The 15,059-nt window shown below is 43.7% G+C and overlaps 1 protein-coding gene across 1 annotated transcript in view; it reads right to left on the minus strand.

The window, feature by feature from the left end:
- The window catches only part of IL16 (interleukin 16), a 482,340-nt gene that overhangs the window by 118,191 nt on the left and 349,090 nt on the right, over positions 1–15,059 (minus strand). Inside the window, exon 14 of the mRNA XM_085644300.1 lies at positions 7,897–8,983. Coding sequence (XP_085500426.1) covers positions 7,897–8,983 — 1,087 coding nt within the window. The remainder of the gene's footprint in view (positions 1–7,896; positions 8,984–15,059) is intronic.

The raw sequence follows: 15,059 nt of genomic DNA on the forward strand, positions 1-15,059 counted from the left end.
CCCAAAAAAAGAGTGTGGAGGTACTGCCAAGACCAGTGTGCACTAAACAGCCAGAGAAGCTCTCAAATGAGATTGAGTACTTATTTACAAGCCCCTCGCGCCACTTTTTCCATGTTAAAAGTTACCACTGGCGGCGCAAGGGACTTGTAAATAAGTCCCTCAGTTCTTTCGCTGGTGCATCAAGGTCCTTTGTGAACACCACAAGCACGAGTCATATTTCTGACAATGGACCTTGACGCACCAACATATGTGAAAGAACTGACTGAAACAATGCCGATCATTGTGACAAATGCTCTGACCCGCCTCCTCAGTCCAAATACCATGCTTAGGCTGCAAAGCTTCGTTAATATTGTTGCTGCTGTCATACATAATGAAGAGTGTTCAGTTTTTCCCTACCCTTGCTTTATGTTTGTTGACATAACATTACTGCTGTAAGTTTTAGGAGGTGCTTATTATTATACAGTTTCATGCAACGAGATAGAAAATTCGTATATTGTCTTCAAAAGTAACAACACTTACTGAAGAATGTAATCCCTGCATCTTAGCTCTGAATCTGACATTCTGCACTATACCCCCCTCCACGAGTAGGCCTCGAAAGCTTGACCTAACTACCCTGAAATCCAAAGCCTAAAAAACGAGGTGCTTGGAAATTCCGAGAGCTTGCTGTAGTTTCTGGATGTTGTGGTTCCAGAATCAACAGACAGTACTTGCCTTAGGGATTGACCAGCTGGTCCTGAGTTTCCTAGGACCTAGGGAATTTACCTGATGCCTCGATCCATTCTTTACTGATTAATCATTCTAGCAGTGGGCATTCCCCTGTTTCTTTCATGAAAGAAAGCACTTATCCGTGGACGTTTTCATGTATCCTTCACTTCCTTTCTATTCGTCAATGTTTGTGTATCCCAGTTAAGGTGTGTAGATCAAGCTTTCAGCTTCTACAAGTAAGATAATGACACCCAGATCCTCCTTAAAGTAGAATCCCATTTGGTGGTCACTATTTAAATTTCCTTTTCTAGCTCCTAGGAGGCTAGTGATAGAATGATGCCATCAGTCATTTGTAGTGGAGTGGAATATAATAGAGATCCTGCATAAATATGTTGACTCTTAATTGTGTCCTGTGAAATGACGGCCTATTTATCATTAGTCTATGTTGGTGCTGGCGTGAAAGGGACAAATAGGAATGCGAAAAAGTACTCTACCCATATATTTCAATAAGTACAATGTATCATATATTAAACTAATGACACTCTGACCGGACTGAAGAAAAACAAAATATCAAAACCAAAATAATATTCGTCTTTTTTTAAATGTATTCTTTTATAGATATATAGATAAAGATAATGTATATTTTTCGTTGGACAAAAAAACACATAAAAACACTTAATTAATACTAATACATAAAAATGACTAGCAGGTCAATACATCCGCAACCAAATACAAAGAGACAAGATCCCTGTAACCCGTCATTCAATCAAAACATTCACTCAGACTCAAACCAAATTCATACCGCAACACAGATACACACATCACACTTATACCAAGGATCAACCTAAATGTGCAGAAGGGCCCCACCAGCCTTTGATTCAAAAGGGCAGTTTAGTGGATGCTCAAATTAATACATAATAACAGTGTTATAAATTCAAAAAACAAAACATTGGCTTAAATACAATCAAAAAGGCGTGAAAGGGCCAAGGGTTTGGGACTGACACTTGATTATCCGTAGTTCGATATCCAAAAAGTTACCAAAAATAGATTTTAACAGATGTGGCCGCATAGGCTTCTACTGAGCATTTGTTTCTTCCCAAATTAGGGATGATTATGAATGTTTATTTCAGACCATACCTTGACTATTTCATTATAGCATACCAGGGCATTCCCAATACTCACTTAAACCGGCTGTAATTGATTTAATATGCACCTTGTTGAGTCTGCAATACAAACCTCACATAAGCTCAGCTCTTGCTTCCTTGCAATAGATGCTAGGCCTAAATAGGGTTAACCATAAGACTGCATAATCTACAAGGTGCACTCATAATGTACATTACATTTTAACTTCTAAATTGTGATCCTCTGGCTCCATGGACCTTTTCATACTGAGCTTGAAGTGCATCGAGTTGGCTGAGAGATTTTGTATGTATGTAGGTTTTTACGGGAGCAAACAGCCTAATTTGCAGAATGAATTGGGCCATTTGCGAACGGAAAAATGCATTTTGCAAGGTCCAAATCCATTTTGCGATACGGTAACCTATTACCGAATTGCAAAATGGGTTAACGATACGGTATTAGGAAGGGGCGTGTTAAGGGCGTCCCTTCCTAATAGCAACTCGAAGTGCTATGTACAAATGTTTTGTGTCCGAAATGCAGTTGCAAAACATTCACATTTTACCACCTACTTCAACCCATTCGCAACCGGGAAGGGATCCTCTGGAGACCCCTTTCCCTTTGCGAATGCATGTGAAAACATTTTTTAAGAGAAGGCAGTGGTCACACAGACCACTGTCTAATCTTAAAAAATTACACTGAAACGTTTCATTTTTCTTCGTGAAACACATCCCGTTTTCCTCAGCAGCCCACCATCCATGTATTTTTAGTGATCCCAGTGGGTCGCAAATTGCGACCCACCTCATGAATATTACTGAGGCAGGTAAATTGAGACCCCAATATGAATCACTAAATGTGTCAGACACATTAGTACATAGGTGTTGGCGATTTCTAATAGCACATCGAAAAAATTTGCTATTAGGAAATCGCAAAATGAAACCTACGTACATGTGGCCCTTCATTCCAGCCACCTGCCAGAGAAACATTTTACTTGAGCACCTTAAGAATAAGCTACAATTATAGAAACTTTGTGCGGCAGCCATAACTTGTTTTATCCCTACCTAGTGTCCAACTACAAGAGGTTTGCTAATTGGCCTGGCATCCTCCCCATATGGAACTACTGATATTGCAGGTATCTCTAATTCTGACCAGCCGTTGGGGATTAGCTGTGATTACATGTTAATGGGAAATAACATGTAGGAATCTGTGTTTTTCACACTGATTCCCGAATTTTTTCACTTTTGACTGGAATTTCCCCTGGACTTTGTATCTGGTTTTAGTCTGCAATCATGAAATAATTGTCTTTGCTCTTCTTTCACATTTACAAACTCTTCTAAGGACTTAAACTTTTTGTTATTTAAATATAATATATTCAGCCTTGCCATGCCAGAAATTATGTTTTTTTTCGGGGAGGTCATTGGATTGTTTACAACTGTTTTTAGAAGCCTAAATCAACATTTATGAGCCCCTGAACATAAGGTGCTGAAAAATGGGCACTGAGCAAGCCGCTGTTTTTATCCCATGCCTTGCACACACTGACCTACAATACTTATACGCTCCTTCCCTGACAGCCTTCACATTGTGGGTTCCCTCATCCACACAACATACATGCTTTTCCACATGCAGCAGCTCTGGCCACATACTTTCTTTCAGCTCTGCTGAGATATGCTTAGGAGTGTGTGGAGTGGCAAAATATTTTGCACTTGAAGATTAGAGGTTAATACAAATGGAAATTGTTAGACCGGGCCTTTTTTGCTGGTTTATCCCCAAACTTTTAGCCTTTTGCCTCCTATTTTTCTGACCCTGTTTTTGTTGTCTGTAGGATTCTGTGTGCTTTACCACTGTTGATCAGTGCTAAAGTGCATATGCTGTCTAAGTAAATTGTGACTATTATTGGTTATCCAGGATTGGTATATTTGATTTACTGGTAAGTCCCTAGTAAAGCACACAGAACATGCCAGGCGCTATACATCAAATGCTACTAGTGTGTTTGCAGCACTGGTTGTGCCACACACGTGAGTAGCCCTGTAAAGGTGTCTCAGACCTACCGTTATAATTTATGCACACGCAGTTAACTGCCATGTTGACCTGGCAAGTGCACCCACTTGCCAAGCCCTAACCTTCCCTTTTCTTACATGTAAGACACCCCTAAGGTAGGCTCAAGGTACCCCTTAGGGCAGGCTGCAGTGTATGTGAAAGGTTGGGCATGTACTGGTGCATTTTATGTCCTGATTGTGAAATACTATGTATTTTGTTTTTCACAACTGTCTGTCTCATAGGATAGCATGGGGGCTGCACTGTAGCATCTTACAAGTGTAGCTTTCCATTGGGACAAGATAGAGAAATGGAGCTTAGGATTTCAGAATTTATTAACAAACATTTTGGTAAAGTCGGCTTTTAAATTAAATGTTTGAAAATGCCACTTTAAGAAAGTGGGCATTTTTTTTCTTGACTATTCTGTGTGCCTCTGACTGTGTGTATTCAGCATCTGGTTTTGGAGTGATAGGAGCTGGGGGTGTGCATTCACCCTAGACACTCACAAAGGGAATGGAGGCGTCTCCTGCCTTGCCTGAGTGACTAATCGCTGGGCTGAATAGACCTGGTCTCCATTTAGATTGGTGGGAGGAGTTTTGCTAGCATCTGAATAGGCTATGTCACCTCTGCACGATGTCTCCATCCCCTGTTGCCATGCTGGACCAGGGAGGTCAGGACTGGTTTGGACTGGGCTCAGAGGCCCTTGCCACAAAGAGATCAATGACAAAAAGGGGTATAAGTATGAGACCTTAAACCCCAGGACTTTAGATTACTTCAAGAAACAAGAGGACCCTGCCAAAAAGAACAGTTGAAAAGCTGTGTGAGGAGCGCTACATGTTCTGTGTGAGGGGTGGGTTGGCTTGCAGTTTCTGTCTGTGGTGGAGGAAAAGGTCTGACACTTTTTGCCCTGCTGTGGTATCCTGCTTGTGAAGAATCTACAAGGGCTTGTGTGTGCTTGCCTCCTAGTGGAAGCCTCTGGGAGATCAAAGACTTCAAGAAAAGACCTGTGCTACAATTAAAAAGGAACCTGCCTGGAAGGAAAGCTTAAAAACTGTGTGAGGAGCGCTGCCTCTAATTACGTGCAAAGGGAGTCGGCCTGCAGTTGCTGCTCCTGCTTAGCGCAGGAGACAGACTGGACTGTCCTGGTACCTTTTCTGTTGCAAAGAAAGTAAGCGTGTATTGAGCGCTTTGTGGGAGCTGCCCGAGCCCGAGGTGTGGGCTCATTCCACAATAAAACAGAAAGGAGCACTCTAATGAAGCCCGTGGTGTGCATTTTACTTCTGGTTCTCTGAAGCGCCTGATGGGTGTTGTTGCCCGGAGAAGCTGTGTGTAGCCTTTCTGCTTTTCCCAGTGGCGCCAGGAGTGCAGCTTTGCCCCCTCCTCCGTGAGGTATGGCTGGCGAGAGAGGTAATTACGGCAATCTCAGTTAGGCCCAGCCAGGGCGGATGGATCTGCGCCGAGACGTGCTGAGATCAGTGCTGTGCTCTTTGCCCCTGTGAGGATGAACAGGTTAACTCGAGGTTCAGGGAGGAGCCCTGGACGCACGGTGATCGGAGCCCATAAGGAGGAACCTGTGCAGGCCTGTGGCACCACCTCCTACGGCAGGCCATCGGAAGTCCCCCTGGTGAGGCCGTTCCTGGGAGAGCAGCAGTGCCTGGGGAGAGGACGCTGCTCCGAGGGCTTGCGTCGACTGCTCTCTCTCCCCCAGTGGGGGCCATCAGCCCCATCAGCACAAGTGCGGCTGTCTCCCACCGCAGGGGGCGCCTTCAGAGTGAGGGAGGATGTTGCCATCCTTGTCTGCTGTAGAAGCAGATCCTAGAGACGCAAGGACTGCTCCCACCACAGTGGGTGTTAGGGACAGCTTCAGGCCACGACAGCTGCACCACACGAAGATGGACAGCTGCCTTTCCAGTTCTCCACATGGGGGTAGGGTGGACTGAGCAAGGTCTCCCCGCTAATGGCTACAGTTTGTGCCTTCCCCCGTCACTAAGAAGGTTGCACCGTGAGGGGGCATTTCCTCGCCTGTAGCGAAACAGGGTGAGGCCTTGATGGAGGCCCCTGCTTTGTTGTTTTAGGGATATTCTAAACAGTTTAACGTCCTAACTCTAGTACGCAGGCCAGGCCAGGCCCTACAGTAGGTGCACTTATTACCACATAACCCCTAACTGAGACGCAGGGGCACTGAAACTGTGAATTCCCTCTAATTATACATGACCTACCCTATGTGTGGATGATGGTAATTTGGGAGCTATATATTACAGGTGAAATTGGATAATAATAGGTGGTGATTCATGTTCCCTTGTTAGGACTGCTACCTTTCATGCCCTGAGGTTAGGATGGATGTCATTCTATGCCTTGTTACAGGATGAAAAGTATAATTTTTAGGAACTACATGTTACGTACAGTGATGGAGGAAGGTGTTGCTTTCATAATGTTTCCATGACGTGTGCAACTTATAAGTATTGCTTTAATGCACTCACAGTGTCATGACAATTGCCTAGTTGGCAAAGTGATTTCTGATCTGTGTATTGTATGACAACTGCCTAGTGACAAAGTGATTTATGTGATTGTGGTCTAGTGTGTTTTATGTATATTACAAAGGATATTTTTATATAATCTTGTGTGAGTTTTTTATGTGGTGTGCCTAGTGTGTCACTGGTGTGTGTGTGAGTGTGTGTTGCACAAAAGCTTTACACATTGCCTCTGGGATAAGCCTGACTGCTCGTGCCAATCTACCAAGGGGGTGAGCAGGGGTTATCTTCAGCGTGTAACTCCCTTACCCTGACTAGAGTGGTGGGTTCTGCCTGGCTTAGGTGCACACCCTAGCCAACCAGAACCCCATTTATAACACAGATAAGTTAGACACACACTACAGATTTGCACAGTATGAAAGTTAGAGAACTGCAGAGTGAACGGTATGAAAGTTAGAGAACTGCAAAGTGAGAAAAAGGGTACATAATCGCGGTGTGAAAAATAAACGTACTTTCTACTTTGCTGCTTCTTATCAAAGGTGGGTGCAGGCGCACTGGCATTCTTTACATCACCCCATGCCCCACAAATGATCATGGAAGTATTGCAAAGGCTGTTTTGCAGTACATAGCCACAAAGACTCTGAGATTCGCCAAGCATGCTTTTTCGTTACTTCATGTGATCCATAACAACAGGAACTACGAGCGGAATGCAGAGACCCATCAAAAAACAACAGAAAGGAGTGTGAATGGCGCATGTTTCATTTCAAAATAAGCAAAACGTCAATTATTGGCCGACAAGAGAGGAGAAGAAAAGAATAAGTCAATGAAAGATGGAATGTGAGCTTTGACCTTAGAAAATGAATGATTTACAGGTAATCAACACATGCTCTAAATGAACTAAAGTAATAACAAAAAATGGTGCTGTTAGAGGGACAGCATCGAACAAATCCGTTTCTTACGTAAAAAAACACGTGTTCAGCCACCAGCATCTGGAAGTAGAAACCACTTTACACAAAAACACCTAGACATTTTGTGTGGGTAGTTAAAACGACGGAAGCAGGAAGGAAATGCACTAATTTACAGCTGGTGCTCATAGATGTTTTACCAAGCCCCCATTGTCTTTCAAACTTCACATCCGTTTGTTGCTAGGTAAAGAGCAACCGACAAAGAACTACCAATGCAATCAAAACAGAGAGTGATAGAGAGATGGGGGCGTGCGTGTGTTTGTGTGTGTGAGAGAGGGTGATAACGAGGTTTAGAAAGCTAATCTATTTAATCTCAACTGTTACTTTTCACTTGACTTGCTATGTCAAGTGGTCTAACTACCTTCTATCACACCTTAGTACAACTACAAGCTTAGCATAATAGATGCAATAATACACTTCGTTTGGCGAGAAGTGAGTTGAACGCTCGCCACTGACAACTGTAGTGATGTGCCGACGAGCTCAAACCCCAGTGATATAGGTTCGCCCTTCGAGCCTTCTGCAGTCAGTACAGCGCCTAGAAACATTTTCAGCAGTGTGTTATGAATTGCTATATATAAAACAAGTTATTAATAATATTATCTTACTTCACAGAAAATCCAGTGTCCGAGTGCAGACTGTCGCTTGTGAAAGAGGGGGGGTTGTCTTCGTCTTCTGTGAAGGAGTCGGAGGATTCGGAAGGTGTGCTCCATGGACTGAGGCCATGCTGCACTGGAGACTGAGGAAGGGAAAGCAGGGATTTCATCAAGGCAAAGGACACTTGGTTGCTGATGGAGTAGATTTTGCTGTGGTGCTCTTTGGTCTTCATGAGCTCAGAAGACTGGGTGGCCGTGAGTGGGAAACTTCTTGTTCTCTGGCTGGGAGCTTTAGCTACCAGAAGCTCTGATGATTGTGGGCACAGTGGATCTGCAGCTTGTTCATTGCTGGCACTGCTGCTTCTCCTGGCACTGTACCTGAGAGCTAGTGATGAATTAGAAGTCAGTTCGTGATCTCCTGCATCAAAGTTCACCAATTCACTGGAGTTTACTGGGCTGGTGTCTGCACTTTGAGGCTCTGTGTTCCTCATGGGGTCTTGACTTAAACGAACACCTATCGAATTAGTTGCCTCTGCCTCACTAGAGGGACTCTGGTTTGTCTGCAATGTTGCTTTAGGAGGAGGTGTTCTGGTCCCTTTTTCTGGCAATTGGCTTGTGCTGAATGTTTCAAAGGAGCTTATCTTCTGTTTTATTGAGGAGGTCCTGGTTGAAGCATTCCGTAAGCTGGACTCCCGCTCTCGGCTAGGGGTTTTGTGCTGTGCCGCCACAGTTCTTTCACAAACGGGTGCTGGGTCTGATATTCCATTTCTGGAGCCTCTGAGACTCTGTCTAAACCAGGCAGGTTTCGGGGCCACAGGGGGACCCTTCTTCGTTGCAGTCATTTCTTCAACTTTGCATGCTTCCATTTCAAACCTGTCCAGTCCTGCATCTGAGCACAGGGGGGACACATCTTCATCAGTCACACTGAGGTTGGATTCCATGTCCAAGTGACGTGTGTCCTTGTCCGCAGCAGGATTAAACAGGCTTTTTATGCAGTCCGAAATTCTAACCCAAGGGTCCTCTGTTGTGGCCTCAAAACTGTGCTCCACCCGTGCTTGCCTTCTAAGTAATGGCCTTTGAGCTGATGAGAGATATTTCCCTACAAAACAAAAATACAATCATGGAATGTAAAAATATGTCGTTGCATTGTATCTCTCAGCCTGGTACAACCTAAGTTCTTTTTTTTAATATAATTTTTGCGTGCTGATGGAGAGGGGCAATGCTTAATCAGGGATTTACATCACATACTTTTTTACCACCTTGGTTCCAAAAGAAATCACGTAATTGATCCTTTGACTGTTATAAAATAATACATCGTGCATAACATCTTCTAAGAAGTGTATGAGTAATACATTACTTTGCGTGAAAAGCATGCACAGGCTTTGCAAGAGGAATCACGGGGTGCACAAATGTTCAAGCCCAGAGTGGGTAGAACCTCATGAGATGGAACGCCTGTGAACAGAGAGTCTCACACCCGGACGAGAATCAGCTGGGGCCAGGAGCAATGACTTTATGATGTCACTGAACAAGGAGGAGAGCAAAAGATGATACAACCGGTTCTGCCTCAAGACCCTGAAAACGAAAACCACCTTCAAGAGCACCAGAGTGAGATTGTCAATAATGAATCTTCTCTTCTCAGCAAACACGGATGGTCCTGGTACAACCCTGGTCACAAACATTGCTCCATGGCCATACGAAAGGTTTCGTTTAGCCTTCACCTCTTTTGTCCACTTTTTCCCTGAGACCTATCAAGCATCTTCTTAACCCAACCTAGTGTTAAACACTAATATTTACCATTGCCGCCGGCACATGTAAGCGCATTAATATCCAAACAGGTTGTGTGTCAAAATGCATAAGGAGCTAATTATTGGGTCTTCTGGGGCCATAATGTTTCCTCCCTTATGGGAGCCGCTGAGCATCGGTCCACGGACCGGTTAAGGTTCTGATCATAATCGATCCTAACCTGGCAGTGCCATTCTTTTCCTACCTCAAATACCAGCTCTACCTTTGACTTTTTCAGGGTGGTTTACATATATGAAGTAGTTGCCGTAGCATCCATGTTGGACTTCACTCACACCAACTGCATCCAACAACTACTGGTTGCCATGCATCTCATTCCAAAATGTATTTGATTTAGAAAACTCATTAGGACATGCCTTCTAATTAACTCCTTCGGTAAAGAACTGTACATCAAGATCACTGACCTCAATGAAATGTCATAATCCACAGCCACACATGCATGAACTGAACCATGTAATACCCCTTTCCATGCCTCATTTTTCCAATGCTCGAATGAGGCACTGAGCTCCAAAAGCACCAAAATCATCACTGACTCCATGCTCTCTGGGCCTCTGCAAACACTTAGAAGCATTTTCTCCTAACATCCACAGAGCGATATGGAAAATGCAGTTCATGCCCTACTGGCTGGCAAATTTGTCAGTTGTCGCGATCCCAAGACTATAACTTTTGTTTAATCCATGTGTCCTTTTTCTTGTTTCTGCTGTTTTAAAAAAATCTATACTTGGGGTGACTGCTGGGTATGATGTGCGTTTTCATCATTACAGATAGTGATGATATGTGGTGTTCCAACCAAATAAGCTCCCTCCTGTGAGTAGATTAAGAGTCTTTTTTGAAGACAAGAGTACCTGCAATCAAGAAATTCTGACTTCATGTAATGCAGTTCCTTAGCCATTGATTGACTGGCACAGCAGTTGTGGGGAAACGGCCTGAACAATGCAGGGAGAGCCACACATGCTGGTCTAACGCAAGCCCAAATTACGCTTGCCTTAACCACGCATATGTGTGGTTTAGGAAATGCGTGGTCTAGAGGCTGAGAGGGGCGGGCCCAGGAACAGGAAGTACCGGGAGATGATGCGATGAGGTGAGTGGGGCTGAGGCCAGTTTTTATGGGGTAAGGAGTGGGGGTAGTTTTCAAGGGTTGGGATCGTTTTTAGGGCTCAGGGTTAGGGGGATGGGATTGTTTTCAGGGCTGTGGGCAAGGTTGTTTTTAGGGCTGGCGGGGTTTAAGGTTGCTTTTAAGGCTCAGGGGGAAGGGTAGTTTTTAGGGCTTGGGGGTCAGGTAGTCTTTAGGTCTCATGGGGGTCAGGGTAGTTTTTAGGGCTCAGTGGGGGGTTAAACAGTTTCTAAAGGCTCAGTGGGGTACGTTTTAGGGCTTGGGGGGTCAAAGTAGTTTTTATGGCTCAAGGGGGGATCGGAGATGTTTTAAGGGATTGGTGAGTCGGGTTCGTTTTAAGGACTAAGGGTGGGGTAGGGGTACTGTATAGGTCTCAGGGGCATGGGGGTAGTTGTTAGGGCTATGGCCACGTGGCATAGGGTGGGATCTTTACCACACATCCCTATACCAGTCATGCCTTTACCACAAAAGTGCGTGGTAAAGGCATGTGTGGAAAAGGAATGCGTTGTTCAGACATATTCTTGGTTTAGGCAGCGTGATAGAGGCACACGTGGTTTTGCTTTGCGTGCCCCTGTCATACAACTGCAATTGTGTACCTAGACACTGCAGGTCATTAATGGTGGTAAGTGGTTTGCATATGATCTGTCAAAATATCTGTATTCAGGGTGCTGAGTATAGAAAGAATCATCCAAGACTTATAAGATGATCCATGATTTTGGACTGCCACCATTTTGTGAGGTGTAGATACATTCTAGATGCATGGTCCATTCTGTAAGATATTTGGGGTTTGTCTGATGTGTGTATCATCTCAGTAGCCTATGAGTTTTTTTCCAGGTGGGTTCATTCTTCATTGCCAAAGTAGCAATGGATCAGAAGTCATGCGGTACGTGGTAAGTGAGCCAAGGTTAACTGGAATAGGTGGTGATTCATGTTCCCTTTTTAGGACTGCTACCTTTCATGCCCTGAGGTTAGGATGGATGTCATTCTATGCCTTGTTACAGGATGAAAAGTATAACTTTTAGGAACTACATATTACGTACAGTGATGGAGGAAGGTGTTGTTTTCATAATGTTTCCATGACGCGTGCAACTTATAAGTATTGCTTTAATGCACTCACGGTGTCATGACAATTACCTAGTTGGCAAAGTGATTAATGATCTGTGTATTGTATGACAACTGCCTAGTGACAAAGTGGTTTATGTGATTGTGGTCTAATGTGTTTTATGTATAATGCAAAGGATATTTTCGTATAATCTTGTGTGAGTTTCTTATGTGGTGTGCCTAGTGTGTCACTGGTGTGTGTGTGTTGCACAAAAGCTTTATACATTGCCTCTGGGATAAGCCTGACTGCTCGTGCCAATCTATCAAAGGGGTGGGCAGGGGTTATCTTCAGCGTGTAACTCCCTTACCCTGACTAGAGTGGTGGGTTCTGCCTGGCTTAGGTGCATACCCTAGCCAACCAGAACCCCATTTATAACAAAAATAAGTTAGACACACACTACAGATTTGCACAGTATGAAAGTTAGAGAACTGCAGAGTGAACAGTATGAAAGTTAGAGAACTGCAAAGTGAGAAAAAGGGTACATAATCGCGGCATGAAAAATAAACGTACTTTCTACTTTGCTGCTTCTTATCATTGTCTGTTAGCAGAAGGTGGATGCAGGCGCATTGGCATTCTTTACATCACCCCATGCCCCACATGCTCTGCATGTGTGATGTAAACAGGGTCTATTAACTCTTCTGCATTTGTCTGAGATCAATATCATCATATATGTCGGTGCATCGTAGACACCTCTATTTTCTATCTGCTGCAGTAAAAATATCTGTATTTAGACTACTGTGTCAAAAGAGTGACGGAGACACTAATGAATCTTTTTCAAATCGATAACAATTATGCAGACATGTTAAGTGTTCAATACAATGGCTGTGGCAGTTGTGTGTAACAAGACCTAAGGAAGAGTATCTTCAGCAACTTAGGTTCTGCAAAACATATTTACTACACACTGAGCCTCAATGATAGTACTGTGGTATATCCAAGAGTAACAAGCAATGTGATAACATAACCGCAGTGGAGAGGGGCTGTATGATATCCAGTTTAAGGATGAAAGCTTGTGACTACCACCAGGGCTGTACCATCCCATACATTTCCTCTGAGCCTGCAGGTTCCCTGTCTTTGGTCCTAGCCACAGTTAATCAGACCCTTGATCCTGAGGGTCTCTTCAGGCTGCAAATCTGGTGGTTCTCAGGGATGCTCATTTTATTCACCTTAGATACGGAATTTTGGCATTTGATTCTTCATGTTGTAGTCTCATGTAAGCAGCCCAAGACCCCATTCCATTGACCTCGCTATTGGCAGAATTTCTAAGTTTTGAGGTGCTCTAGTGTCATGCATTCAATTTTGTGTGTTTGAGTTACTCACCAACATTTTGTGCATATTTATGCAGTAATGGCCACGAACACTGGAACATGTACACATGGTTTTGTAAAGAATGTGGCGCGACAGCCAATGCTGTTGACTTTAGAACAGGGGAACAAGGTTAAAGTCTTGGCGTTGGCTCAACATCCTGTGATTCAGGGCAAAACCACTTTATCTCCTTGAGCCTAACAAAAAAGATGAATGTGTCCTTGTGTAATGTAACTGGTGTGTATGTAAGTGCTAAAATACCTTCGGGTCGAGTTTGCACTATACAAAACTGCCCCAAAAAATCTGAAATTGGGGTTACGCTAAGATAATTGCGCACTTCTTTATATTTGTGAAAATAGTGCTGAAAGAAGGAGACTGGATGCGACTGGATGCTGCTCAAATCGGACAACAAGGACAGCCTTATCAGCACCTCTTCCTCTAATAAGCTTTTGTTTTCAGGATCTGGGAGGAATACACAGCGATTCCTTGTAGAATACAACCATGGCAGTAGTACATAGCCATCTGCATGCAGGGACTACTTCTGAAGATGAAAAATATACTCCAACCTGATTGGTTGGAGTTCCAAACTTTAAAATATACACACACTATGGCAGCCAGCTCTGAAATATGAGCTGGACCCACACTCCAGCTTACCAAACATGTCTTAGACACAGACCTGCATAGACACTGCATCGATTGATACTTTCAGACAGTGGAGCCAAATGCGACCCATTTCACGTCCAAGAGGAATAAGTCTGAACCCCTCGGGTTGTGAGTTAAGCAAACTTTAAAGGACCAACACCACCTAACCCTAAACTGAAAGACATGCTCAGCTTCCCAGACTCTGCAACACGTCTTTCTGAACTGTGAGACCCTTCCCATTTCACTAGCAGTTTAAAGCTTCGATTACCATTGTTCATCTGTTTGCTTTAGCCTGTTTTCAGTGTTCAGTAGGATTGTGAATTGCAAACGTTTATGAATTGTAACCCAGAAACTTGGTTTCTGCAGGTGCATTTGATCTCCATGTTTTAACAGTATGTTTGCAAAGTCCCAATGTGGTTTGTCTTTACAAAAACAAACCTATGCTTGGGCATTCATCTCTTCATTGCAACTCGTATAACTGTATCGTAGTTGTTCCTGGCGCAATTCTCCTTTGAGTTAGGCCTTAGTTGCTTAACAACACCTATCCAGAGATTCAAGGAGGCTTGGGAAGCGACATTCAGTCTTAGACTGAGTGCCCCGTGTCCAGGTTAGAGGCGGACATCAGTATTCCACCTTTGATAGTGCTTGGCAGGCCTTGGGTCAGCAGGGATCAGGGAGAAACATAACACCAAGATCCAGGATTAGGTAGCCATGAATAGGAAAACCTAAAGGAATCAACTTAATGCAGGTATTTTTAACATTTATCCGTGCCCTTAGCTGTGCTTCCATCAACCATCTGCTGATGGTGTTCTGTCGCAGTCTTTTCATAATATATTACTCAAATTCTGGGAGGATGCTACAAATGCGTGGAAATAACAATACTGTGCATATCCACTGTTACCAAGTAACGCTTGGGATCCTCCTAAGCATTAGGTTTTATCAAATGTATTTCAACACAATGGTCAGTCTCAAGCAGAATGAAAACGCAGCCTTGGTTGTTACTTAGGCCTGCATGCTGTGTAAGGAGCAAATGAACCTGCAAAGGCTGTGCAACAAGCCTTGTACTGAAAAGCCCCTCGTATGTAACATTGTGATCTCAGGATGCAATTGTTCTGAAAAGGCCGTTTAAGGAACATTTCCCTCTCACAATGCGAGGGTTATGAGAGCCATTGAATTGAGCATCATGAGCTCAAAATTACTAGTTATGAAGAGGCT

Source organism: Triturus cristatus, chromosome 3_1 (genome assembly GCF_964204655.1).
Source record: "Triturus cristatus chromosome 3_1, aTriCri1.1, whole genome shotgun sequence".
NCBI classification, from domain to species: Eukaryota; Metazoa; Chordata; class Amphibia; order Caudata; family Salamandridae; genus Triturus; species Triturus cristatus.